Source organism: Eschscholzia californica, unplaced genomic scaffold (genome assembly GCF_041429995.1).
Source record: "Eschscholzia californica isolate CP2 unplaced genomic scaffold, dmEscCali1.0.p SCAF_1, whole genome shotgun sequence".
Taxonomy (NCBI): domain Eukaryota; kingdom Viridiplantae; phylum Streptophyta; class Magnoliopsida; order Ranunculales; family Papaveraceae; genus Eschscholzia; species Eschscholzia californica.
In genome coordinates, this window is record NW_028238198.1 from 37595531 (window position 1) to 37623270 (window position 27740).

Below are 27740 nucleotides of genomic sequence, written 5' to 3' on the forward strand. Positions count from 1 at the left end.
AAACCCTAGTTTTGATGATGAATCTGATGTTGTTGGTGAATCTGGTGTTAATGGTGAAGTAATTTTCAGATTTGATGATGATGATGATAATGTGCAACCAGATCTACAATCCTAATTTATCGCATGATGATTAACAAGTAATTTTCATATTTGAAGAACAAGTTTCAATTTCTTTTGTTCTCGATTTGCAAATCGAGTTTGCAAGATCTCCAACCCGAAATCACATATGCAATGCTTGCAAATCCAGTTTGCAATTCACATTTTGTAAACCCTAGTTTTCATTTTACATTGTGCAAACCCGTGTTTGCAATTTACATTTTTTAGATCCCTGTTTGTAATAATTGCAAACCTAGTTTGCAGAAAAAAAAAAAAAAACGAAATTTTTCTGAGTCTTTTTTTTCGAAAAAAAATATTGAAAGTGAATCTTGTTAGAAAGCTAATGAAAAATCCTCTCTAAATATATAAATTTCATAGAAATCCGACATCTCAAGAAAAAGTTATATAGATTTAAAGTTTTTTTTAAAAAATAAAAGAATTAGTTACACAAAATGACTAAAAGGTATTTTAGTGTTTGTATGAATAATAATTATAAAATGTTTTGTGTTTTTTACTCATTTTCAATATTATTTTGACCTTTCTCGTTATTGTCCCAAAAGAAAAAAAGGTGAAAGGTAAAATAAGGGTGTTGGTAGAAGCACCCAGTAAAGGGCTATTATCGGATAGACCTATTAGCAGACGCCCAAACAATCGTAATGCTACAAGCGCCCGATATTACCTCAGCACCCTCCTCCCTAAAGGCAAGCCGGTAATGGCTTAAGGATCGTTAAGTAGCAGCGTCGTTTTTCTCTCTTTTACACTTCTCTCTATTACATTTTTGGGCAATTTAACAATACTCCCCACCACTAATCTCCATTTTAGAATATTCTTCTTTTCTTAATTAAACATTAGTGAAGCCCCTATCTTATACACGTGAAAGTACGAAAATACTTTATTCTTATTGTTTTATTTATTTTTTCTTTTTGCTCTTCTATACATATTCAATGTTATGCTTTGCCGACGTATCTTCATTTCTCATACCTATTTTTTTTCTCTTATCCATCTTTTTTTCTATTTTACTGGCAATATTTATTGAAAATTTAAAATTAACAAATCACAACAATTCGAAATAAAAACCGTAAATTCAAAGGCAAATTTTTGACTTCTCATTTGTTCTTTGTGTTTACGTTAAAATTAATGCTTCTAAGTGTAATCAATTTGAAGAAGGCCTCTGGACATCTGTTGTTCTTTCTTAATTATAACTCATATACATTCAAAAAATACAAATGCAAATTGAAATTATGAATTGACAAAAAATTGAAAACTTAGAAGAAAAAATATTAATTGAAGTTGCAAATCAAGGGAAAAAACTTAATAAAGTGCATCTATCCTTCATTCTAATTAATCATTTGGTAATCTCGTTCGTTTAAATTATTTATTTTTTGTTTATCATTGTTCTGAAGATCATAACAGTAAAAAGTAGAATTTTTGAGCTTATAGCCCAAAAAACGGACCCTAATAGGACTTTTAGTCCTCTCTAATCCAATAAAGGGTTTGAAAACCAAAATAATATCCTAAATGGATATCTAGTCCATTTGGGTCCATCTAGAGAGAAAACACAAATCCCTAAAATAACTATAAAATATTAATACCTAAACTAACCTTCCTTAAATATAAAAACACATTTAAGCTCAAATTCACCAAATATCTTTTCCATTTTTATCTCTCTGTTTCTCTCTCAAATCACGTTTCTAAACAAAGAAACCGTGATCTTCATTAGCTTTTTGTAACCGAAACCTTCTGGTTTTGTCTCTCTCTACATCTGAACCGAAACCTTCTTGTTTTCTCTCTCTCTCTCTCTCTCTACATCTTAATCGAATGAAAATTCTCCATTAAATCAGAAACCTTGTTTCATATTCATTTGAGTTGCTGAAATCATTTTCATCATTGTTAATCAGGTAAAACACAAATCAATTTATAAGTTTTCTGATTCTGTTTCAGTTTATTATAGTTGATTCTCTCTCTACATCTTAATCGACTGAAAATCTTCTATTAAAACAGAAAACTTGTTTCATATTCATTAGAGCTTCTGAAAATCATCTTCTTAATTGTAAATCAGGTAAACAAAATTCTTCCTGATTCTGTTTCAAATCGAGTATGTTATTATTGTCTTTCTCTCTCTTAAAATTTCCTTAGTGTTTTTGATATTGATGAGATAATCCTTCATTACTGATTCCTACAAATCGAGTATAATTAGTGTTGCAATCAATCATCATATCAGATATCTTTAGTTTTGTAGTTTAAGCCTAATGATATTCACACTTTTTCTTCAGATCTGGTTTTCAATCTGTACGGATTTATGAAACGTGCGTTTTTCGTACAGTTCCTCATAACAGAATTAACATTACATGTATTTTACCATAAATTATCATAATTTACAGTAAATTATGCAAACATCTCCCGTACCAGGTTTTTCAAAATGAGAACATGATATATGTATTTTCTAACAAATTATATATACTTTATCAGGAATATCATGAATATTATATTATTGGCCATAAATTATGCGTAATTTATAGAACATTACGTATGCTTTAATCTCAAAACAGTACTCGCTTCATTATTAGAACAACTTCGCTTTATATATGCAAATCTAGTGTACTTTGAAATAAATTATATATAATTTACATAAATGTCATGTGATTTATTGTAAATAATATACTTTTCTATAAAATTTATATGTATTAATCTCTCTTCATTTGTTATCACAGATGGAGTTTCAGGCAGAATCATCAAATCAAAATAAGCAAATCAAACTGAAATCAGAGGGTTGGGATAAGATATTTACAGATGGAGTTTCAGGCAATATAGTATCAACACAGGGCATGATTTCAAATTCTTAAAAAATGATTCGAAACGTGTTACTGCTGTGTGTCCTGTTGAAGATTGCAAATGGAGAGTGCATGGATGGGCACCACTGAAATGCGAATCTATGTTCATAATTGATTTTATTTCTTCGATTACCGTATCTACTATGTTCTTCCGGTTCTATTTTTTACAATCTAATGAATAAAATTTTATTTTATTTGATAAATATCTCATTATGTTTCGTAAAGTTTGCATAATTTATTCTACATTATACATAAAACTGTATATACAGTTAGACAAGTGTTTTCTTTTGTTTTCCCTTTCTTGGTGGCTGAGCTTGCTCCGACCTGTAACGTAAGCTATATTTGGAATACAACTTTACCACATCAAAATATAAATGTTGCATTAAGCATAAACACTTAGATACAATATATATAACATTCTACATAAATTATCCATACTTTATCATAAATTACAAAAAGTAAGATTTTCAAATAAAACCCTAAACCCCAAAAATTACATTACATGTTTAATAAAGTATGCGTACTTTGTTACTGAAATTTGTCTAAGGTTGTGTTTGTTTTTTTAAGTGTGTCTGAATCTGAATTGGCTGAATCTGAACTAGCTGAACTGAATTGACTGAATCTGATATATCTGAATTGTTTACAAGTCAGATGTTTGTTTTTCAAATCTGAATAATGAAATCTGAATTAAACATTTTACAATTATACCCTCGTGATCTATTTAACCCAAAAAACCTTAATTTCTAAAGTTGGTTGCTGCTCTCTAACTGTTGTTGCCCCTCTTTCTCTCTCTCTTTATTTCTCTCCCTCTTTCTCTTGCCCCCTTCTCCTCTCTCTCTACAAACGAAGATGAGACCTCGCCAGATCTGGCGAGGGTTTCCAGTCAAAGATCAAACAAGAAAGATCGAGTTTATGCCATTATCAACAGCTACTGCTACAGATCCAACTTCATTAAAATACTCTGCTTCTCATCATCAAATACCCACACCAGCTAAAGATCAAAGTCCAACAAATTCAACATCTCCGCCAATTTCATCAACTTATTACCAATCATCAGCACCTCATATGTTGCTTGCTTTGAGTGATGGTTTATCCAGACCACTAAAATGACAAAATCAATTCAAATTATGGATAATTTGAATGGTGGTAGGAAGAGATTTAGGTCAAAATTTAGTTAAGAACAGAAGATTCAGATGTATTCTTTTTCCGAAGAGGTAGCTCTTCTTCTAGGGTTTATGTTGTTTTAGGGTTTCTCTTTCTGATTATGATTTCATCATTCATGTATGTAAATATATCTGACCTAATCTTCATTACTTCCTATATGAAATATTTTCTTGTGTGTTGTTATTTTGTTTTGTGATGAAAGTTTAGGGTTTTCTGTGGTGTATTTGATCGGAGGTGGTGGTGGTGTATTTGATCTGAGGTGGTGGGCTGGTGGTGGTGTAATTGATCGGAGGTGGTGGTGGTGGCACGTGGTGGTGGTTGTATGTGGTGGTGGTTAATGGTGGTGGCGCTATATGGTGGTAAATATTGAGAAATTCTTAATTAAAGGGGGCAAAAACGTCATTTCAAATATTTCAGAACTTGGACCCTTATTTCAGACTTGTTTTGAAGTCTGAAATAGCTGGGTTCTTTTTCAGCCAATTCAGACATTTAATAAATTCAGATAAAATTTCAGATTTGTCTAAATAAGAAAACAAACATCTGAAATCTGAATTGGAATCCAATTCAGATTTCAGATCTGAAAATTTAAAAAAACAAACAGCACCTAAATCTCAAACAAAAGTAAGATTTTCAAATAAAAATTAGGTTTTTACAGATTACAAACCATTACCAAAATCAAGATTTTCGAATCAAACCCTAATATTTTTTGTGAGAAATCATTACCAAAACGATGAAATACTATTTTTTACAAAGTAGAATGAACATGCAAACACATATTTCTAAAGATTTAACCTGAAGTTAATGACGGTTCGAATTTTGAACAGATCAGAAAACGAAATCGTTTATATGAAGCAAGTTACCTTTTCACCTGATAACAGATTCAATAAAAGATAAATGAAGAGTGGTGAAGAAGAAACGATGTTACCTTTTTGATGTGCGCACGATTGTTTAGGGTTTCGGTTTTGAAAAGATTTGAATATGGATTTTGATTCCGAAACGGTTGAGAAGAGAGAGAAAGGATTGATTCGTTGCTTGTTTTAAATCCCATAAATCACGTTGGAACAAGATGGAAATTACGCTTTAACCCCCGACTTCATTAACACCCGCGTGTTTTGAACGAAGGACATGGACGGTATGTATTTTGTAAAGTATGGATAATTACGTCCATTAAGCAAAAAGACTAAATATCCATGTTTTGAGAAGATTTGATCATAAATCTTTTTAGAAGATTATTTTGGACCTTATACCCATAGACCCTAAAAAGTAAGAGCCTAAACTTTGAATTTATGTGATCAGTATATTGACATTAACACGAAATTGGTGTGAAACTACTACACTAAAAAATGATAGACTATAGAAACCACTTAAAATAAGACAACCACTGCACCAAAAAGTGATAGGCTATACAAGAGGGGTTTCAACAAAACACTCTAGACATTATTGTGGTATAGGAATTAGTAAATGCACTCACCCTTTTTGTTATGTGCACACGCATTTCCTTACTTGGAAGAAAAATAATATATTTAATGTGATGTATATAACAAAAATGGGTAGTTAATTTGAAATGTTCCTGTGGTATTTGCGGAAATTCAGAGAAGGTGCCTAGTTATAGCCTTCTGAAAATGGAGGGAAAAGACTCAATAAAGTACCTCGTTGAACACGGACTTCAAATTTCATAAATTTAAGTTAATAATTACTCAAGAACTCCGGCACTCCTATAAATTCCCAATACTGCTTCAGTCTCCCTATTTCATTTTCTCTCTCTTTCCTCTCTCTCTCTCTAAAACTTCAAGATCATGCGTTCAATAGAAAAAAAAACCTAGATTTTGATTAGTAAATCAGTTCAGTAGGTGGCGAAAATTGCAGTATCAACGTAGATAACTGATTCTTCAATTTAGTTGAAGAAAAATGTATGAGGTAATTTCCAAAATCATCTGTGCTTCTGATAACTGATTCTTCAGTTTCAGGAAATTTGATCTTCTTCTGCTTCTTCTATTTCAATTTCTGATCACTGATTTAGGTTTTTCGAGGAATTTTTTCTTGAATATCTAGAGAAAGAGTTTTTGTTCTTTGACACGACGATCTTGCTCTGTTTCACGAAAGTTTAAGAGTTCTTGAAGATTCTTTACCTGATTTGTTCTTGCGATTTGTGAATTTGTTGCAGGAAACAATTACTTATGATCTGAATGATTTTAGTAGCCGCATTTCAAAATGCGGATATAATTCAACACAAGTATTTCCTTCGTTTGATAATGATAATGAAGATGAAAAGGATCGTCTTGTTGCACAATCTAAAGAGCTTCTTGAGCAGGCGTTTCAAGAAAACAAACAAGAAATTAACAAGCATTTTAAAGTATCTTCTGATCGAAACTCAAAATTTGCCCTAGAGATGGCATTATCAGACGAAAGGTTAAAAAGAAATCTCTTTGCTCTGCTTTCTTTTCATTATGAATATCTAATCTTTAAGTTATTGTTAAATCACAGATTACAGAATCTCTGGTGCCAAGATGACAGTATTGAGGATCTTCTCATTCGTCTCAGCCAAACTGTGAGAATTTGGTTTCAGATTTTCACGTTAGATTAATTTTAAACAGTTAGGTTTTAGAATTACAAATCCATTTCTCTTTTTCTTCTTGCCTCTTTTACAGGATTTAAGCTCAGTGAAGTTACAAGTTGAAAAAATGAATGAAATTGTAGAGTTAGCATACGTTTATGCCATGGAAGGAAAAGTTATCTCATTAGCAATTCTGTTGATGATTGCGCCTGAGAAAGTAACAGTTTGGATAATTGTTCTGAGACCGATGGGTTCAAAAGAGATGACGACTATTTACGAATGCCTTCTAAGAGAAGCATTGTTATTAGGTCAAAAAGGGGAGTCGTCTAAATCAAAGAAAAGGTTCTTCCTTTCTAACTTCAGTCATGAAAAGAGAAAATCATTACTTTGTGAGATTGAATTGCTTCAGTTGTTTGGAGCTACTGTAACTCAAAGAGGTGGTAAAGACCGAAAGATGATTTCTTCCTTAATTCGCGCATCTCAGGTACTTGATGGTTGGAATTCCAGTACTAAGTAGATCCCATCAAAGATCGATGGAAGTTTGATTAGTTGCTTTTATTTATATGCAGGCAGGGGATGAAGCAATTTTAAAGCTGATATTGAAGACAAAACTTGATGTAAACGAGACTGATGCAGAAGGGAATTCAGCACTGCATTGGTGTCTTAAGAACCCTAACAACAATAAACAATCAAGGTTTTCAGCATTTTATATTACTGGTAGATTCTATCTTCTGTTTTTTATATGTGATTTTCCTTACTCATGCATGAACTTGTGCGTTTGGCAGTGTCGTTTCGCTTCTATTGGAATACGGGGCGACTGCCAGTCAGAGAAACAATCTAGGACTTACTCCTCTTCATGTTGCTGCTGCCAATGGTTATTTCGCTGCACTGCAGGTATACACATACATATATATAGAGAGAGAGATTGATAGATAGAGAGTTAAAAGTTTCATGATTCAACATTAGCATAACTTGTATTTTCTATTGGTATGAAGCTATGAATAGAATTTTTGGATATTTATCATTCAGATACTGCTGCTTAAAGACCCGAGTTCAGTCGATGCTAGATCTGAAATGAAAGAAACGCCCCTGTTTTTCGCTGTGAAGAATGACTTCGAGAACTGCGCCAAGCTTCTTCTACGTTATGGTGCCAGTACTCAAATCTTTAACCTACGGTTTGTTTTTCTTTCATTTCTAAATTATTTCAACTAAATGGGCTGTGAGCTATATTAAATGCTAATAGTAGCTTCCTTGTTTTCTCATGTTAAAATATCGAGCTGTCTAAAGTAAACAAAGACCTATAGACTTGGCAAGGTCACAAGACATGCGTTCCCTGCTGAGTCCGGTTAAAATTGGCACAGGTAATTAAACACTTCTATCTGTTAACCTTGTACCAGAATTGATTTCCTACATGCATAAACGGATACGAAATATAGAACTTAGTTTATATTTTTCATGGTCATTAGGGAAAAGTACACTACCAGTTCAATTCCAGGAGAGTATTTCCTATTGGGTTAAGAGAAACCTTCAGTTTGAATCTGATAAAGAGATGTCTGAAAGGTGATAGTCTTTAACTCTTTCCGAACTTTGGATTATACTTGATGAGTAATTTAACTTGTATACTAATGCGACCCTTGTTTTTGTAGCCTTTTCTCGAGCCCAAAAACTGAAATCTGCAGATACTTTGAGTCACCAAGTGGGTGTGTAAGAGGGACTAAGTGTTACTTCGCCCACGGGGCAGAGGAGCTTTTGGGTAGTAAGAGCAAGCAACTTGATGCTACTTACATGGCTCTTTCTCATATTGAGGGTGCCAACCTTAAAATTTTTGTTGGTGGTCTACCACCGTCAGTCGACTCAGAAAGCCTGGAGGAATTTTTTGAAACGAAATTTGGGGCGGTAGATGAGGCAGTAGTAATTGGAAGTCAGGCAGGAGATCAAGTTCACTCCAGGGGTTTTGGGTTTGTGACCTTCAGGCATGAGGAGTCTGTTGCAGCTGCAGTTCAAGCACATTATGTTATTATCTCTGGAAAGAGGGTTGAGATCAAAGGTGCTGTGCCCAAAGAGCCATTACAAGGAGACTTGCCAAAAACTGGTAGTACACCAACAATGTTAAAGCAAGAAAATAACGATAAGAAGCACGAATCATGGGTTGATAAATTACTTAATGGTAAGAAACAAACCATCAGCCACGAGAGTACAAAGAAAGGCAATCCAAATTCCACCAACTCCGTGGAAGAAAGGAATCAACCTTCATGGCTAACTACCTTCAAAAAATGGCTTCCTGGTTTTATGGTCGACGTAACTAAACGTCTGAAAGAAGGAGAATGGTACCCACTTTCGTCTCTCAAATCTGACTTCAGGGCTACATGTGGACTAGAATTGGACCATGCCTCTGTTGGCCACGCGAAGCTTAGTGACTTCATGAGATCCATCCCAAATCTCTGTCGTATGAAGATCGTTCCTGTAGGTGATCGGGGTGCTGCTACTCATATGGTCCTCCTCCCAAACAAGAAGAAGCATATTACTCATCAAACAACTATCACAGAGAAGCAGCGACCTGTATCTAGTAGCACTTGTTTGAATTGTTCATCATTAGCCCAGGTTGTTGATGATACTGAGGATAATGAAGAATGTGAGATTGATCAGTTGATCAAGGACATGTACTCAGAGGACTGCAGGAAGTTTGGCTACATCAGCAGGGTTGTCCTAGACGAGGGTAAAAGTAGTAGTAGTTCATCACCTGTTGGAGATCAAGAGAAGCAGCAAAGGAATGATACTTCCAATAACTTTTACGATTCAATAGTACAAAGGTTCTTGGAAAGGGATCCAATCTTCCACGACCGACCATGGAATCAGAAGAACCAGGAACATGATGGATGTCTTGAAGAGAGTAGAAACCAGCAGCAGCCTAGACATGTGATAGCATTGGCCCATAGCAAAGCAAATTACTCGTTCACATATGTCGCACGTCAACCTGATCTCTTCAAAGTGGGTAAACTAGATCTGCTACATATATATATATATATATATATATATATATATATATATATATATATATATATACATATGTTCTGGTAATGTTTATTTGTTAGCTGACTTACTGAATGTGGTATATGCAGAACTACCGAAGGAGTATAAGCAACGAACTAAGTTGTTCAACTTGCCTTCCATATGACAAGGACAGGAGAGATTCAAAAGAGAAGAAGAAGATGATATGGGTTAACAAACCGTGCGGGCACATGATGGGGTGCAGTGACTGCAAGCATTGGGTGAACAGACAAGGAATATCAGAAGACGAGAGAGACTGCATGTACTGTGGGGCTAGAGTAGAGAAGTGTGAAATTCAACCTTGGGGTGCTGCTTCTGCTGCTATTCCTCGTCATATTCAACAAGTAGTAGTATCCCTCCATTCCTCCTCCAATTAGTTGGAGTGGGATCCTAAAGATGACGTAATTCGGTGCTAATTTTCATAGTACTCCTTGCCGTAAATGATCAACTGCGTACGCTGAGATGCAGTGATGGAATAGATGAAACGACAACAACTTCAAGGGAGCATCTCTAAATGTAAGTATGAAATCTTAGCATTTGATATGGTATAGGAATATAATAAAAGCTCATTAGACGACATTCATCTTCGTCAAATAGAATCAGGTAGCTACTGATGGAGAACCAACTCTGATTCATGCTCATTTTGTTGTTTGTTTAGCTTTCTTACTGTTGAGATACAAACTTTTTTGTCATAGTATACTACTGTATGGAACCATAGGCTTTGTGTAGAAGTTGAAGTTTGAACATCACAAAATAAAGGCAGTACAAGCTGTTTATACATCCAAAAAATAATCTATAAGAAATTAGACTAGACACATTTTATGTGGGATGAGAGAGCCAAGTTTAAGCAGTCAAATCAGCTCTCTAGAAATGGAAATCAAAAAATACATTAAAAAAATAATAAACCTTGGACGAGAATAAGGAGGTATGGATATAATAAAAGCTATATTGCTGCATCGGTCAAAAATGATTGGGTCAAATTTTATGAATTTTACCCTGACTTGGTAGAGTTACTTTCACCAACAACCCAATACTTTTTAACAGCAAACAATATCTTCTCAGAAACAAGAGGACCGTCTTCATGATCGACCATTTTTGTGTTCCATCTCATTCCTTCTGCGAGTTTCTTGACCTTGGTTAACACGTCAACTTCGTCACGTATTATTACTGCTCCTTCTGGTCGAAGAATTCGATCCATCTCCAGAAGAATATCTTCCGCATTACACCTGGTAATGCAGTATGTGAAAATGAGTCAAATTAGCTTATGTATGACAATCATGATGTACCTTAAGGGTTTTAAATGGAAATCGAAAACCACAACAAAGATAACCTAAAATTTAGATTTTCAGGATTGGTTAAAGATGTCATGTTAATTGGTGGACCTTTAATGAGAAAATGTAAGCTAAAATTCTAAATCAATGCATATTCTTAACAAAACATACTTGTTCTTGTACAAGCTGAAAACGCCATTGGCGTGAATAAGGTCATACGTCCTTGGGTATGTCGAGAAGCCTTCGCACCTAAAACGAAAAAAGAAATTAATTATGAAGGTTAAATAAACAAATTTGAAGAAAAGGTAATGGATCGGACATATACTAATTTAGTTAGGTCAAATAAGGACAGTAAAATATAAGCGAGTTTCCATTCAACATATCCAATACCTCATACAGGACACATACCCGTATTAGTATTTCTGTTACTTAGATTAAGTACGGACTATCTTAAATGGTCAATTATCCTACAAAATAGAATAAATAATAGAATTTTTTAAATGATACAGGACAAAATAAGCAAATAGTTCAGAAAGTTATACCAGTCATGATATATGCCAATCAACCCTCTCTCGTATACCACTCCAAGTGTGTTTTTCTCAGCTATAGTCGGAACAACATTCATAACCCACAATTTCGACGATTCAATAGCTGCTGCAAAGCTTCCAAATCCTGCATTCATATCCAAAATGTTTCGATATCGCCCTGAGTCAAGAATTTTATTGATCCTTTTATAAGCTTTCACATGCTTCCTCCATAATTTGTTATCCTCTAGGTATGTCTCTACAGAAACTCCAGGGATAGATCCACTAGATATCCTAGGGGGAACAGCATTTAGTCTCGCAGGAAACACCTTTATTTCCCCTCCAGCAACTTCATCTGGACTACCGACCTCAGGATATGGAGTTATGCATGCCTCCATCTTCTGGTACCTAAAGGTAGAGACAAGTCAAATTGATCTTCGGAGAAAAAGAATAAGAAAGCAACCCAAGATGAGACGATGACGATTTTTTGTGAAATATGTCAACATCTAGAGAATAAGGTCATTTGAGATGCGTGCTTATGAACTAAGCTCCATGATAACTTTTCAATTAGAACAACTTACCAAACATCATCTGCATTTTTGGATTCGCACATGTTATCACGAGAATCACTCCTACCCGGACATGAATCAGCATTTACTCTCTTTTGCCAAATTGCAATTTCCGCCTTCTCAAATTTTTTCTCCCAGCAAAGTCGTTTAGCAACCTCCTCAATCTTTCTTTGTTCTTCTTGAAGTTCTTCTTTAGGTCGTTGCCATGCTTCGTAGTTAGTCTTCCAGTTGATTGGAGGGCCAGAGAGTACCCAATAACCCCCGGGCCTAAGAACTCGGTCCACTTCCATCATGTACATACCATCTGCAGAAACAGAAAGTTTTAACCAATGTCATAAAAAACAAGTTCATATCAGCTCATATAGCTAAAGACCGGTACAAAAATATATACACATATATCTCGAGGAATTTTAATAGAAAGATATAGGTTGATAAATCTACTCTACCATTTGCTCCCCATGGAATAAGGCATCTGGAACAGTGCGCCATGTCAAATGCTCTTGAAGGGTACGGAAGCTTTATGGTACCCAAAACACCGATAACTGCAGGAACACCTCTTTCCAGAGCAAACTGCACTTGTGCTTCATGTGAATCTCTTGGTGCAAATGACATAGCTATTACATTTTTCTTCATAAGATAAGCACCCCAACTTGCAACCTAAGAGTATTTTGAAATATTTTAGTGGATTGATCATCAAAGAGAAATTCTGAGAGCAATATTCACAGTTAAATCCATGAACTGGAACGAGGGCACAGAGTTTGCTTAGCATCGTAGAGAGAAAGAGTAAATCAGTGTTTCTTTTTTCTTAATTAAGATCTGAAATCTGACTTGAAGTCTCAATTGACTCGAGTCGGATTTCAGAATGTTTGCTTTTTCAGATTGAGACTACTTAGACGAGTCAAATTCAGACGATGAGAAAAAGAACGCCACCTAAGATGAGCAAGATTTCCAAAGACTTAAACATACCCCACAACCAGTGTCTAAAGCAGTTCTAACTGTCCCATTTGCCATTGGGATTACAGCTGCAAGTTGATCAATATAAGCATCTGCACCTTGAGGAAACTGTGTCCCTCCACCAGGGAATCTAAAAACATTGCCTTCGTATTGTATCCAATTTTGAACAGCCTTTTCGACCGTCAAGCTTTTGTAAGGAGCATTAGCATAAGGTACATAATCACGACTTTTCGGCCATGAGAAAGGGGTAACATATCCATTTGGTGCAGGAATAAGACAATGCAACTTTTCTTCCTCAGGAGGGCAATGCCTTTCTCTATAATTCATATTTTCTCTAGGAAAAGTCATTGCCCGACTTTGATCCTGACAAGGCGTGTAGTCAGTGTATTCAGCACTACAAGATTCAAACACCTTGGACATGGAAGATTCATCAGAATTGACAGCAACTTCGCCATTGTTGTGGGTCTCAAAGTTTAGATCCGTTACGACATTGCAATCTGTTAGCTGTGTGACTTGCTGAGCTATGCTGTCTCCTTTCCCAAAACCACTTCTTTGCCATGCACCCAAAAGGTAGAAGAAGCAACACAGACCAATTACAATAAATATCGACATAGAACTTCGAGCCCTGCCATCTCCGGCATTCGATTTCGAAGCCATTATGCACCTGAAATAATATTATGCTAATTGAGTGAGAACTCAAACAATGCTAGATATAATAATAACAATCGAAGATTGGCTGGTATAGTGGTATGATTATTGAAGAACGTCTTCTTTAATAAAAGAAATAACGAGTAAAATTTACCTACTTATCGACAATAAAGTGAAACTTTACTAAACTCTTCAGCCAACCCACAGATTATCAACATCAATCAAAATTCATCGTTCAAAAAGATCATCCTATTTCTTGTCCATTCATTTTCTTTTTAGGTTGCAACCATCGTACACTGGTCGGGAAGACCCATATAGCCTTTTTCTCAGAGCAGTAAGATTCAAACCACGGTCTCCCAAGAGGACAGAACCACATGTTATCACTCAACCGAAGTGGGTTTCATATACCAAGTTAGCTTTTGAAATATGACTTCATAAAAACATATATTCTATTGAAGTGACAATGAGCACCAATATACCCTTTTCTTTTTTCTTACTAGTCAGCTGGAGAAAAATCCAAAAACCCAGATTTATTTCACATTGCTTTAGCTAAATCAATGGGTATAAAAATTGGGAAAATTTCTGCTAGATCTGATTCATAAACCAAAACTTACACAATTACCTAGTAACAAGATGTAACCCTATTTCTACACCTAATTTGATAATTAAAAAAGGGAAACCCTTATTTCTACAGCTAATTTCACAATTAAAAAAAGGGAAGCATGTTATTTGCTTCCATGAAAACCCTAATATTTTGTAATATATAAATGAAAGTCAGAAATGGATAAAAAGTATATTAAAAATAAGTTTAATTCCATATTCCGATCGATCACTGAAAATTCAGGTAGATATTTTTTTTTTTTCTAGATTAATCATTTGATCTGTTATGAAGAAAATTATTATAATAGCATTAAATCATTTGGGAGTCCCATAATTGAATGGGAATAATAAATATAAGACAGAGATTGTGTTGCTCCATAAAATTTGAAGATCTAAAAATTGAGATCTCTTACCAATTTTAGAGAGAGAAAGAAGAGAAACCCAAGTGCAGATCTTCAAAACTATACACAATGGCTTAATCCTAATTAATACTGGAAAGTGGATCAAAGAGAGGATGTAATTGACATTCCTAGACAAAATTTGGTACAAAGACTTGGGACTTGAGAGGGATAATATAAGAACAAGTGTTAAATGTAGAGGTGTCAACCGGTCGTTCAATATCTTACTATCCACCACAACCCCTACCTATATAATAAAGTATTTATTTTTACATTTAAGACCCTTGTTATTTAATCGTTTTCATTATTGATTAGTAAAATTATGATCCCTTTTAAATGGGTATAATTTTATTGTAACTTTTTAATAAGAAGTATATCCAATTTTTATAACAGATTTTATTGGTTCCAAGTGGGTAGCATCCTTAGGGTACTAATTCTTTATGGGAGGTTCTTCATCAAAAAAAAAAAATTCTTTATGGGAGGTTGTACACGCAATGTCAAATTTGTTAAAGGACAATTCTTAGAAGGCCAACGTTTTGGGGAAAGCTAAATAGTTTCTGAGGGTGTGAAGACTTGGTCAAAAATTGGTCAATTTTGTTTGACAATTTTATTTAAGAGGAAAGCAACATAACTTCTCCACCTCAGCTCTCTCTCTTTCCACCTCAGCTCTCTCTCTCTCCACCTCACCTCACTCTCTCTCCACCTCACCTCTTTATCTTCTCCGATTAGGTCGCCGGCCGGAAATTTTCCGGGCGGCGACCATAAAAAAGAAAAAAAAAAGTTTCACTCTCTCTCTCTAGAAACTCCCGCGAAGGGGTTTCCCTTCGCCGGAGTTTCTAAAGAGAGAGTGAATTTTTTTTTTTTTATGGTCGCTGTCCGGAAATTTTTCCGGTCGACGACCTAATCGGAGAAGACAAAGAGGTGAGGTGGAGAGTGAGGTGAGGTGGAGTGTGTTTTTTTTATCTCCCCTTAAAATTTATTTTCCCGGAAAATTTCTAAAATTTTACATATTCCCTTTAAAATTTCAGTCCCCGGAATATTTAACTTTCCCCAAAGCGCTGACCTTCTTAAAATTGGTTAAAAGAAATGTGTGTAAAGAACACAATGCGTCAAGTAATGTTTGACCTAATGACACTATTGACGTTGTCAGGTTGTTGCCACCCGGCGACCATAAAAAAAAAATAATAACTTCCTTATTTCTTGCATTGATTTGTCCACCCTGAACTTCTGACCAGACCAGGACTCAGGTTGGGTAAGTATAGCATTGGATCCACCTTCCCACTTCCTCGAGACAATACAGAGATCAAGGTACCTAGCTGATTTCGCAGCCCTCCCATCCGAGACCCGGAACGTGGCTCTTACAAAAGTTGTTTCGTTTTCTTCTCCTGGCTTGTCTTCAAGTTCAAGACACATAGGAGACTCATGCCGACTTCCCATGTAAGGGCTCTAGTGATAGAGCTCACCTAATGGATCTCCATGTTGACTTTATCAAATGTTGCTTCATGGGTTGAGTTCCTTGACTTGGTCTAACTAATATTTGACTCAGTAGGGTCATGCTCAGCTCCTAATTAATATTTGACTTTTCAGCTAGGGGTAAACGGCACACCTAGTTAAATGATTAAAAAGGAAGAGTTGAAGGGAATTTACTTTTCATTTCAAATAGATTTTGTGACACTTTTTTAACAAAAAATAATTTTTCTGAACTGGTCAATATTGTCCAACAAGTGTTGGTTGGGGCAAGTCACAAGTGTGAACACTTGTCTGTTTTCACAATCCAACTTCCCAACCTAACAATCCGCACCTTAATCAACATTCTCAAATAAGCTCATTTTCAGCTAATATCAACAAGACAATTTTAACAACAAAAATATGAGGAATACATTAAACACAAAAGTTCAGACATTAAAGTCAATCAAGAAACACTACTAAATAACAGAGTCTAATAAAATGGAAAAAAAACAAGACACTTGAAATGCATATCACTCTCAAAACATGTACCAGTGTTTTATAATGATTCATCAATCTCGCTAAGTCAAAATTTCTTTTGAGCAACTACAACTCGAAATCTTTTTTGATCTTAAGCCTTTGTTGATGTTTTCTCCTTAGATTTCTGGATCTTCAATACCTTTTTCACAATTTTTTGTTCTTCCACCAAGAAAGCACGGATGATCCTATAAGATATAAGACACAATTATTATTATCAACAAAAGTCAAAATTAAGAAAAGGAATTCGAGAAAATGGAAGTTAAGTATTATAAGATCGTTAGAATCACCTTTCTCTAACAGCGCTTCCAGACAATACCCCACCATAAGCACGGTTCACAGTTCTACGGTTCCTTGACAATCTAGATCTCTTGTATTCAGCAGGTCTCAAGTGAGGAATCTGAAACCAAACCCAAAATTTATATTAGAAAAGAACTGTGTTCTCCATATCACCCGATGAAGTGGAATTCTCATTCATTAGCAAAAAAAAAAAGTGGAATTCTCATTGCACAGGAATAAAAACTAATGACGCTGGGGAAATAGATAGTCAAGCATAAGATTGTTCGGGCCAAAGAATATATGGAAAAGTTTGCTGGAAGTAAAAGACTTGTAGATATCAACCTACAAAAGATATGTCTACATATACCCGGAATTCATTTCATTTCTGTTAATATTTTAGAAGTCCAATACCAAGTGTATTTGTTCTAGCAGGAAATATTAGTGAAGCTAGACACATTATACATATCAACCAGTACCATATGGTGGGTTTAAGAAAAAAATCAATAGAGAAGGGTTGTGGAGAAAAAGAAAAGGATTAGGTGATGCTAATTAGGAATTTTGGTGATGAAGTATTTGTCGATAAATTGAAAAACTTAATCATGAAACTAATTTCGGAAGAAGAAACCTGTATAACAAACACAACCCACTTTGAAGCCTGGTAATATAAAAATAGTACTACAGACTGTGCAAGATGAACCAACCCACTTTGAAACCTAATGAGCAATCAACCTAATTCGGAAAGAAAATGTGATTGAACTTGCTCGAAATGCCGAATAAAACCTTTTTGAAACAATTAATTATATCGTTTTGATTGCTTATCCCACATGAATATGAAACAATCAAATGGGCTAAAATAGAACATTATATAATGTGAGAGAGTTTAAAATTATTAATCTCTTTAAACCTTAATAAAATCCAAACTTCAATTGAACCCTAAGGAATTATGAGTCTTTGTAAATGAACAGAACAGGTCATAAAGTGCGAAACCCTAATCTAGGAACACTCATATCCTGAAACTATGATAACAAATCAAGTTGATGGATTCACAGGAGAAATCAAGGGGTTGTACCTAAATGAAGATTAAATCACATACTAATATCAAAGAAATTAAAATAGAATGGAGATTACCCCTTGGATTCTTTTCCCTGTAACAGGACACTTAGGACCACTTGCTCTCTTCTTGGTCCTCTGGTAAACCAGCTTTCCACCTTCAAATCAATTAAAACCCCAAAAAAGAAAAACTCATCAATTTCATTCCAAAGTGAAATCAACATATAGGTGAAGAAAAACCAGATCAAGATGAATCAGTACAAGATTTAAGAGAAACATAAAGGGTTAAATATGATATAGATTTCTTGAGAGATTAAGAACAATAAAAGAAGATTATTAAAAGGAAGTACCAGGGGTTTTGACAACCCTAGTTTGGTTGGATTTGGTAGCATAGCTGTGCCTTGATCGATAGGTTAATCTCTGCACCATTTTTTGCTAGCCTAAGTTCGAGCTATCACTCTTCTTCTTCTTCTGCACTGAAACTCTTATCGGCTGAGAAAGAGAGAATAGAAGAGAATGAATAACCCTAAATGTAAAGGGTGCAAGTTTCCACTTGCCCTAGATCCAACGGCTAAACAGTTCTGAAATTGACGGCTATGATAAAAGTCACGGTCTTTTGATCTTGTAGGCTGATATGCCACGAAACCAGTTTTGACGGCCCAATAAGATATGATGAGCCCGATAGTTTGAAATTTGGGATGCTCATGTGCATTTTGTCTATAAACACCCTTTGCTTCCAATCCAAAACTTTTTTATTGATCAGTTGAGTCGAACCATTTAGACTTGTAGATTCCTGACATTGGTCTTTTTGTACTGTCCCAATACTAGAGATGGTACTCTGCGGAGGCAGATCTACCATCAATGTTAAAAGGCTCCATAGGTGTCTTAGTATGGGTAGTCTTTTGCTCAAATTTCTTATAGAGATTATTCACGTTTTAGTTGGAAAACATTACTGAACTCAGATATAATCATTCATGACATCAAACGTAAATAAGTAAATGTGCACAAGAAAATATATCAAGCACGTTTGGATCTTTGTATGCCCCTCTAACCTAAAGAGATTTAATCTTCTTAGGATTCTTCTTGTTTCTACTTTGTTCGACTGGATCTCCATCCTTGAACCTGCATTAAATTCTTCCGCTCGAACGAGAATCTCATCATTGAGTTCTTCAACGAACTCTTAGACCCCTAAACTTTAGTGACAAGACTCAAACGATTCGCGCATCATATAAACATGAAATTAAAATTACATAACGGCACACATCTGTGCTCAAAGCAAGAAGAAATTAACAAAGGCACCAATTTTTGCTTAAATAGAAAAATAATTTGTGGTCATACTAGTTTTTGCATTCACATTCATTTACACGCAATTATATAATATGACATTCATCTATTATATAAAACAGGTTGAAAAGTGTTGACTGGGACAAACCTATAGATAAATCTAGTAATAATAAAATATGCATGGTAGATAAGGTTTGGGATATAATTTTGACATCTTTATGTCAAACTGGCCCTAAGACTATCTCGTAAAATTTGGTTTAATGGTGCGTTTCGGTTTTATCCTTTTATGATTTCGAAAGTAAGAAAAGTTTCATTTGGGCCTTCAGACGGCCCGAGCCAATTTCAGACTAATATGTACAGAAACCAGGAGAAAATTGGAGAGACTACGAAATACTCCCACTCAGGTCAAGGCCCACAACATCTTGCCGCTCAGTCCGAGACCTATCTCGGAATGGTGTGGGATATGGCCCATGGGCTTGTCTCGACCAAGGCCAAGACATGCCTTGGTCCTGAGATGCGTCTGGCCAGAAACGTGCACATCATGTCTCAGACTCCAAGTCCGAGACATGCTCGGTTTCCCAGTCGCGTCCCATGACGCGTCGAGACACACTTGGATTTCCCACGCGCTCTTCGGGCGCTCCTGGCCTAGGACACGTGCTGGCCAGAGCACATTCCATTCTTTGTTACTTACTGTTAATTGAGAGGGTCATAACTCCTAAATTTCAAACTTTGAAACTTTCAAAATATTTTGAAATTCTTATCCTTTGTTTTTGAAACATTTTTTAAAAACTCGAAATTGTCAAAATCAAATCCTTTGAGACGAATTTTAATACTGAAAACAACTTGAAATTTTTTAAATCTAATTCAAAACTAATCAAATTGATTTTCGAAACACTTTTCGGACTTATTTATCTAACTAAACAAGTCTGAATTTAGTCTGAAACTAGTCAAAGTTAGCTCGTGCAAAAGGCTCTGATACAACTATTGGGTGATGCAGTCACCTAATGTTTTAAGCGGAATCTCAGACGTCTATACGTCTAACATTAGATTGCCTGGATCTCATGCCAAAACTAATAATGAACTAGAAGAGATAGAAATTATATCTCAATTGTTTTCCCTCATACTTATTTGACTGCTTCCACTCGAAGATCCCGAGCTCCAATTTGCAGCTCCTCTACTTGAGACACCCGAGCAATCAACACGATCTCATACTTTTTAGGTTAGCTAGAACTTAATTGAGTAGTGAAGATAGGAACTCTTTCTCAATTTGACCTGATAGATAGCTTAAGAATTGATTATTTATTTTTAATTCTCTACTTGATGAAATCAAAGATATAAAACTTCTTGAAACTTTTCCACAATATTTTTGTTCTAATGAGGTCCTTATTTAGAGACTTTTGGAATCAAAATCGTATTCGAAATAAGATTTAATAAGAACTATAAAAATAGTAAGACTAGATTTTCAGTCTCAGTGGGATTCCAGATGGGAGTCTTTCCCATTCGGGAATCCATTACATGGTCGGGCAGCCCATGTCCATGGAACATGGACTGGTTGGGCCATAGTTCTAGCCAAACAGCATAGGGCCCTACATAGCATGGGCTGGGCCATGTGCCCGACCACCAATTTTGGGCCGAGCACAAGCACCATAACCTTAATATCTTTGTCCGACTCTTACCCGGACCCTTTTGGACATTTTTGATCGGATCTTATTTGCGCCCTCTTATCCCATTTCCTCAAGTCAGCTCTTCTGACTAAGCCAGTAGTCTTTTTGTGTAAACCGTTGTAAGATCACGTCGTCGTTAGCCGCGAGTGATCCAATTCTCCCGCATATCGTAATTGGTTTTAAAGTAAACATTACGATCCCTAAAACGTCTGAACTTGATCATGTTCATCATTGGTGCTTTCAACAAATTGATCTCATTGTCATCTAGATCGAATGACATCTCCATCAAATCAGGATCAAACTATTTTAAGTACTAAAATATATTCCTCCTTAATTTCCTTCATATTTCTTTCTCTCTGTTAACAGACCTCCATTAATGGAGGTCCAAAAATTTATTTCTACTATTTTGTATTCTCTCCAAATATTTTTTTGTATTTTTTTCAAACTTAATTCACGATTAAACTATTTTAAGTATTTTCCTATATAATTCTTTCCGTCTCTATTATCCTAATTAACGCTTTGAGTTGGCATGTCTTTGTCCCTCTTTAGCTAATTTCACTCGGTTAGCAAGTAATAGTGTTATTCTCTCATTTCAACCTTCACTAATTTTAACTCAACTTTCTTTATCTAACTCACGACCAACTTTTGAACTTCCCAGACCCTCGTCTTAGTTTCCGGCCTATTCGCAAGCAACGAAAACAATTTTGTTTTAATGTTGCCGAAATCTAACCCACTATTAATTTAATCTACTCGTTTTCTCGAAAAATCTGATAACTTTATTTAAAGTTTTTGTTTCATCTCAGTGTTGAACATGAATTTTTCTTACTATTTTCTCTCTCCAAACTTTTCTTCACTTCATTGTTTATTCTCTTCATATTTCTTTCACTTTCCATCATTCTCCTTCTAACAGTTTCTCTCTCATAAAATTAAAAAATCACAGAGTTAATTACATCAAAGAAGAACAAAGGGGAAATATTTGTAAATTAGGTAAAGTTTATGATCATAATCTTCCTGGTAGACTTAACAAGGAATTAACAGAGAAATGTGATGACTTAAATCATAGGAGATCTCAGGCAACTTCAAAGAATGGATTTGGCAGGGAGGTGGATACATTGACATGAGTTATAGCGAAAAATTTGGCATATTCTTTGTACTGGACCAATCGATTTAGTTTTGAAATTTTCTTTGTTGAGAATATAAAAAAAAGTATGCAATGAATTTTTGGACATCCATTAATGGAAGTCCATTGGAAGAAGAAGGATGAAAAGGAAGACGATGATGGAGAGGAAACGTAGGAACAAGGTCGGAGAAATAAAATAATTTAGACAATGGTATTTTACGAAACATAGAAAAAGAAAACAATTAATGGACGGAAACATTCAAAAGGGAATCATCTAGGTATTTCTCTAAACATAAGAGGCTATAGGAATCTGGTCAAAACTAGGGGGCCTTACGAGAAATAACCCAGATATAATTTTGAGTTTTTAACCAAACAAAAAATACCTTGTTTTCTTAACTTAAAATGGACTTTCGGCCAACTTAACTTCTGATTATGAATATAACAGTCATTTATTTTTATAATAATAATAATATGATATATCATATATGATTATTTATCTACATAATTATAAATAGATAATATTATTTTGCTTAAAGTCTCAATAGACATTGAAACCTTCAGAACCCATAGTCTCATTACATGTGTTTACAATATGTCAATAAAATGTTGCACAAGTGTCAACGAGCATTGTGTCTATAAAATATCCATAAAACATATATGTTGGCCGAAATCTTGAAAAATGTCCATGAATTTCGGGTTCACCCCGGTCCATGAAAATCTTCTTCTACTGCCATTCCTAAAAGCCACTAAATTTCATTTGATTCAATTTTTAAGTTTTAGTTGGAAAATATTACTCTTATATGTTAAGCAAACTGTTTAAATGATAGTCAAACTTTGAATTATTTTTCGAATGTTAAGCAGAGATGAGTCATTAAATTAGGAATTAAGTCAAAATTTTTGTGCTCCTATCACCACTCTCCTTAGAGCAACTCCAGCCCAGCCGGGCGGAGGCCATAAATTCAAATTTATGGCCTCCGCCCGGTGCTCCAGGCCCAGTCGTCTAGGGCAGAGGCTGGAGTCCCACCTTCAGTCGGCCCTAACATTAGGGGCGACTGAAGGCTCCCCAACATGACCGTTGGGGAGTCCCAACGGTCATGTTGGGGTGATCCTAGTCGTTGGATAAAATCCAACGGCTAGGATCTTCTCCCATTTGTTTTTTTTAATGTAAATAATAATTTTGTAATTTTAATTAGTTTTAATTCTTTTTAAAATTTTAGAAAAACTTAAATATTAATAATTAAAATACATCCCACCAAATGTCGTTCCCCCAATAATTTTTCAACTTTAGAAAAAAATATTATTTCGAAAATAGTTCAAACACGTGTTTTATATATACATAAACTCACACACGTTTTTCGCACACCAACTAAAAGTCCACACACACGTTTCTCACATGAACAAATTTTCGACCTCAAGAGACGCTGGGTCTGGAGTTGAATTTAGCCACAATTTTTGAGTGAAAAAGTGGTTTTTTCGACCTAAGACTGGCTGGGGTGGGAGATGCTCTTATGTCAGTAAAGATTCCCCAATTCGGTGGTGTCTGAAAATATGCAATGTCGGATGCGAAATCTCTCCTTAACCTACTCCTCGAGTCATTGTCTAGGAGTTCAAATTTCCCATTGAGAGCTCAACTGATTATATTAATTAATTAGTATAAGGTCCATGATTAAAATAGTAGTATTTAAGCAAAAGGATCCTTTCCTCCTCAATTGAAAGCTATACCCCACTTCAAATCTACTACAGAAGTTGAAGACCCCCCTTCTCCTTTAGAAAATTAAGTAACCTCTAGAAAAGATCTTGGAAGCCCTTTTACTCTAATTCAGACGTCTCTTTCAATTTTGTCAGCTACCCAGTTCAGGAAATACCAAAAACTTCAAAACCCAGGTAAGAAAAATTTGGATTTGTGATTTTTTCTAGCTTTTCTTTTGTTCTTTCTATATCTATTTTGATGAAGATGCAAAAAGATGAAAGAGAAGTACGCTTTAATAGCTGGAGTTGCCTGGAAACCACATGTTTTTCATGGGTGCTCAATAAATTTACTTTTTTATTTTTTTTTTATTTTGTTTGTGTAGATTTACTGTTGCCATTGATGATGCATATTGAGTGAAGAAGTTTGTGGTTTATGAAGCACAGTCAAGCTCACCTAGGAAGGCTCTCATTAAAGAAGGGTATTCTGGCAAAAGGAAAGCTTGTTTCTGAGTCCTGTCAACATCTCCAAATCATCTTCTTCACAACTTATTAGGGTTAGTGGTCTATTTTGAAAACAAATTTCCCATTAAACCCCTTTTTACTGATTTAATGTGACATCAAATTCTTGATGTCATTTCTTTTGAAGTTGTGAGTCCTGTGACAATTTGCTTTATCTAGTTAGGTTTTAATGCTTCTAGGTTGCCATGATTTCATCTATGTCAGAGAAGAACATGCAACCCCCAAAGCTCTTCTTTTACCTAATAACCATCTCAATGTTGGTCTTGATCCTTTCTTCTATTTTCCTACTTCAGTCTAGCAGTAGTTCATTTGAGTACTTGAGACTGAATTCAAAGCATTCCAATCATAAAAGGTTTAATCACACTTCTTTGCCTTCTCCAATTGATAGTCGAAAACCCAAACTAAGAACTTACTCCCCACAAGTTTCCGATGGCAAGAAGGAGATCGGGGACTCGGGAGGAAGTAGGAATGGATGTGACCCAAATAATTCTCTCCTTAAGGTGTTTATGTATGATTTGCCTTCTGAATTCCACTTTGGGTTATTGGGATTTAATGGCAAAGGCGATCAAATATGGCCTAATGTGAATCAAAGAGAACAAATCCCATCCTATCCAGGTGGATTGAATTTGCAACACAGTATTGAGTATTGGCTCACACTAGATCTTCTCTCCTCGAATAGTCCAAGTGTTAGAAGACCTTGTAGTGCAGTTAGAGTGAGAAACTCAAGTCTGGCTGATGTGATATTTGTTCCATTCTTCTCATCATTGAGCTACAATAGACACTCCAAATCACAAGGGAAAAGAGATAGAGCGAGTATAAACTCGATTTTGCAGGATAAATTGGTAGAATTTTTAATGAATCAAGATGAATGGAAGAGAAAGGGTGGGAAGGATCACGTGATTCTAGCTCACCACCCAAATAGTATGTTGAGTGCTAGAAAAAAGCTAGGGTCTGCCATGTTTGTACTCGCAGATTTTGGGAGATACCCATTTGAGATAGCAAACATTGAAAAGGATATAATAGCTCCTTACAGACATGTTGTAAGAACAATTGACGTTGAAAGATCACCCCCATTTGAAAAACGATCTATCTTGGCATATTTTCAAGGAGCAATCTATAGGAAGGATGTAAGTCGATTTTGATCCTTTTCTTGAAGTTTAGTTATCTTATGCTTGTTTTGATTTTATTTTCTACAACATTTAGCTCCTTATAACATGGATGTTGTTCTTTCATAATGCCATTAAGTGTTTTAAGCGTTAGGACGGTTTGCTTTAATTCCGAGAAACATAGCCTCGACACTGCTGAAGGTGTAAAGTGTAAACCTCATTTACGGCTCAAAACTAAAATATTGGTTACCTATATAAAGTTCTTTATCCATTCTGTTTATTGCTCTGATTTGTTTTATGGTATTAAAAACACTCGACAAAACAAGTATGAGTGAAGAACTAAATAGTGGAAAGAACCGATGAAGTAGCAACCATTTAAAGGCGATATTGAGGTGTTAGTGTCAATAGTGAATTGACAAAAAGCACAAGGCTAGAGTGCCTTTGTAACCATTGCGTATTTAAGGTTGAAAATGATCATTACTTTATCATTTTGTTCCATCTGAGAATCTCTTTTAGTAACTCTTAACTTAATATAGCGTGTTGATGATTTCATATGCTTATTGCTGACTGTCTCTGTATTTATGCTATAAAGATTCGCTGAATTAGTACAAAGCTTTTAGTTTAAGGGAAGCTTTGAAATTTTCCTAGCTATGCTGGCCAAAAGCTAAAGAACATCAAGAAACTGTTTATACTGTCAATACTAAGGCGAAAAAGAGAATGTGTATATCTATTAGAGAACATTAACTTCATATCTACAATTACTATCCACATTTTGTTTAGCTGATTAGCTCAGAGCCCAGGACTATGAACTCCACTCTTATCGACCTCCTATGGCTTCCAGAATAGATTATGACCTTTAGCAGTTTCCTGTGCGGGTCTACGAAAACAAATGACTTTGTCTTGTTCAGTTTTACGTATTTTCTTAAGTTCAAATTGCAAAAGTTATTAAGGGAAGAAAATTTAGATGATATTAGTTTCCCATTCAGAAGATAGAGCTTCAGATAAAGATCCATTAAGGAAGTACACAAGTTTGTCTAGGAAAACAATAGATGATATTGGTTTTCTTTTCCAAGTCAGATTCCTCTTCCTCTCGGTTTCTTCTCTTGATTCCCTTCCCTTACTAAAAATAGAACATAGTTTGCTTTGAATAATCTGCATGTATCATAACTTTTTTATTTACCATGATTCACTCAATCCAACCAAGGAGTCTTAGGCCTACTAGTAAGCTCACTGCGTCGTCTACGTAGTTGCCCTCTGGAATTGTCTATATATATATATACATATATATGTGTGCGTGTAGACAAGTTACCTCAGATGTCATTAGTATTACATATTTAAGTCTTAACAAATGTAACAACTTCCTAAAAATATTTTTTCTTAAGATATCTCATCTCACTTATTTGAATCGTCTTTCCAGGGAGGAATCATTCGGCAAGAACTCTATTACCTACTGAAAGACGAGAAGGATGTCCATTTTACATTTGGAACTGTTCATAGTGGCGGAGTCCGTGTGGCAGGCAAAGGAATGACCGACTCCAAGTTCTGCTTTAATATCGCAGGAGATACTCCTTCATCGAACCGCCTCTTTGATGCCATAGTGAGCCACTGTGTTCCAGTGATTATCAGTGATGACATTGAGCTTCCTTTCGAAGATGTCCTTGATTATTCAGAATTCTGTATCTTTATCCAATCATCTGATGCCATTAAGAATGGATATGTAGTCGATCTACTAAGATCAATCGAGCCTGAGAAGTGGAAAAAAATGTGGAATAGGTTAAAAGAAGTTGCACCGCATTTTGAGTATCAATATCCATCCCTTCCGGGAGATGCTGTCGATATGATCTGGAGAGCCATTGCTCGTAAAGTACATTCAGTTCGATTGAGACATAACAAAGAGAACAGATTTCATAGATATCAGTTAATGGGTAAGCCGAAGTTCGATAGATAAATTTGAAGGATGTAGATCTGTTTATTTATGAGTTGTTAAAGAGAGAAATTCTTTATTTGTTTGTTCGATCTTTCGTTCAATGTTATATGGTAGAGAATATAATGAGATTCGACTTGCAATACAAGTTATACAGGTTTACTTTCATTTTGTTAGCTTGATACCTATGCCTTTTCACTTGTTTTTAGAGTAGTAATATACTCTGTAAAACTCAAATGAGCAAAAGGTCTCCTTCCAAAAACCAAAGCACTTCAAACTCCTTCTGACTTCAGGCCCATCAGTCGTCTCAACATAACCTACAAAATCATCACCAAAATCCTGGCCAACAGACTTAAAGAACTGCTCCCTGACCTCATCCCCCCTTTCCAAGTCGCTTATGTTCCGGGGAGACAAATCACTGATAATATTCTCATTAGTCAGGAAATTGTGCCCTCTTTCAAAAAC

General features: G+C 35.3%; 4 protein-coding genes across 5 annotated transcripts; 2 read left to right on the top strand and 2 right to left on the bottom strand.

The window, feature by feature from the left end:
• Nucleotides 1–5652: 5652 nt before the first annotated feature.
• LOC147566567 (serine/threonine-protein phosphatase 6 regulatory ankyrin repeat subunit) lies at nucleotides 5653–10374 on the top strand. Its single transcript, XM_086653069.1, has 11 exons — nucleotides 5653–6008; nucleotides 6256–6500; nucleotides 6576–6639; nucleotides 6740–7129; nucleotides 7215–7339; nucleotides 7431–7539; nucleotides 7675–7820; nucleotides 7933–8006; nucleotides 8112–8205; nucleotides 8292–9633; nucleotides 9765–10374. The coding sequence occupies exons 1-11, from the start codon at nucleotides 6000–6002 to the stop codon at nucleotides 10068–10070; spliced, it is 2904 nt and encodes a 967-aa protein (XP_086509195.1). The 5' UTR covers nucleotides 5653–5999; the 3' UTR covers nucleotides 10071–10374.
• On the bottom strand, nucleotides 10363–14949 carry LOC147566568 (putative methyltransferase PMT2). Of its 2 annotated transcripts, none has more exons than XM_086653070.1 (7): nucleotides 14673–14949; nucleotides 13024–13675; nucleotides 12504–12714; nucleotides 12070–12361; nucleotides 11507–11896; nucleotides 11136–11213; nucleotides 10363–10919 (listed from the first exon to the last, which is right to left on the bottom strand). In XM_086653070.1, exons 2-7 carry the CDS (start codon nucleotides 13666–13668, stop codon nucleotides 10685–10687), a joined length of 1851 nt encoding a protein of 616 aa, XP_086509196.1. In that variant the 5' UTR covers nucleotides 13669–13675; nucleotides 14673–14949; the 3' UTR covers nucleotides 10363–10684. The 2 variants fall into 2 exon arrangements, with proteins under 2 accessions (XP_086509196.1, XP_086509197.1); XM_086653071.1 differs by having other exon boundaries at nucleotides 13814–14784.
• Nucleotides 14950–16510: 1561 nt separating this feature from the next.
• Nucleotides 16511–18610, bottom strand: LOC147566569 (large ribosomal subunit protein eL34z). The gene is made up of 4 exons (XM_086653072.1): nucleotides 18320–18610; nucleotides 18048–18127; nucleotides 16931–17040; nucleotides 16511–16828 (listed from the first exon to the last, which is right to left on the bottom strand). The coding sequence occupies exons 1-4, from the start codon at nucleotides 18396–18398 to the stop codon at nucleotides 16735–16737; spliced, it is 363 nt and encodes a 120-aa protein (XP_086509198.1). The 5' UTR covers nucleotides 18399–18610; the 3' UTR covers nucleotides 16511–16734.
• Nucleotides 18611–23490: 4880 nt separating this feature from the next.
• LOC147566570 (putative arabinosyltransferase ARAD1) lies at nucleotides 23491–27443 on the top strand. The gene is made up of 3 exons (XM_086653073.1): nucleotides 23491–23921; nucleotides 24110–25372; nucleotides 26769–27443. The coding sequence occupies exons 2-3, from the start codon at nucleotides 24431–24433 to the stop codon at nucleotides 27297–27299; spliced, it is 1473 nt and encodes a 490-aa protein (XP_086509199.1). The 5' UTR covers nucleotides 23491–23921; nucleotides 24110–24430; the 3' UTR covers nucleotides 27300–27443.
• Nucleotides 27444–27740: the final 297 nt, after the last annotated feature.

Excerpts from the sequence above, each read along its gene's own strand:
- LOC147566569 (XM_086653072.1), bottom strand. The coding sequence starts at position 18,398 with ATGGTGCAGAGATTAACCTATCGATCAAGGCACAGCTATGCTACCAAA. Across the intron at positions 18,128-18,319 it reads TAGGGTTGTCAAAACCCCTG|GTGGAAAGCTGGTTTACCAG; the intron begins GTACTTCCTTTT and ends ATTGATTTGAAG. Across the intron at positions 16,829-16,930 it reads GGAAGCGCTGTTAGAGAAAG|GATCATCCGTGCTTTCTTGG; the intron begins GTGATTCTAACG and ends TATATCTTATAG.
- LOC147566568 (XM_086653070.1), bottom strand. The coding sequence starts at position 13,668 with ATGGCTTCGAAATCGAATGCCGGAGATGGCAGGGCTCGAAGTTCTATG. Across the intron at positions 12,362-12,503 it reads TATTCCATGGGGAGCAAATG|ATGGTATGTACATGATGGAA; the intron begins GTAGAGTAGATT and ends CTGTTTCTGCAG. Across the intron at positions 10,920-11,135 it reads TTCAGCTTGTACAAGAACAA|GTGTAATGCGGAAGATATTC; the intron begins GTATGTTTTGTT and ends CTGCATTACCAG.
- LOC147566567 (XM_086653069.1), top strand. Across the intron at positions 8,007-8,111 it reads TCCGGTTAAAATTGGCACAG|GGAAAAGTACACTACCAGTT; the intron begins GTAATTAAACAC and ends CATGGTCATTAG. Across the intron at positions 8,206-8,291 it reads GATAAAGAGATGTCTGAAAG|CCTTTTCTCGAGCCCAAAAA; the intron begins GTGATAGTCTTT and ends TTGTTTTTGTAG.
- LOC147566570 (XM_086653073.1), top strand. The coding sequence starts at position 24,431 with ATGATTTCATCTATGTCAGAGAAGAACATGCAACCCCCAAAGCTCTTC. Across the intron at positions 25,373-26,768 it reads GAGCAATCTATAGGAAGGAT|GGAGGAATCATTCGGCAAGA; the intron begins GTAAGTCGATTT and ends TCGTCTTTCCAG.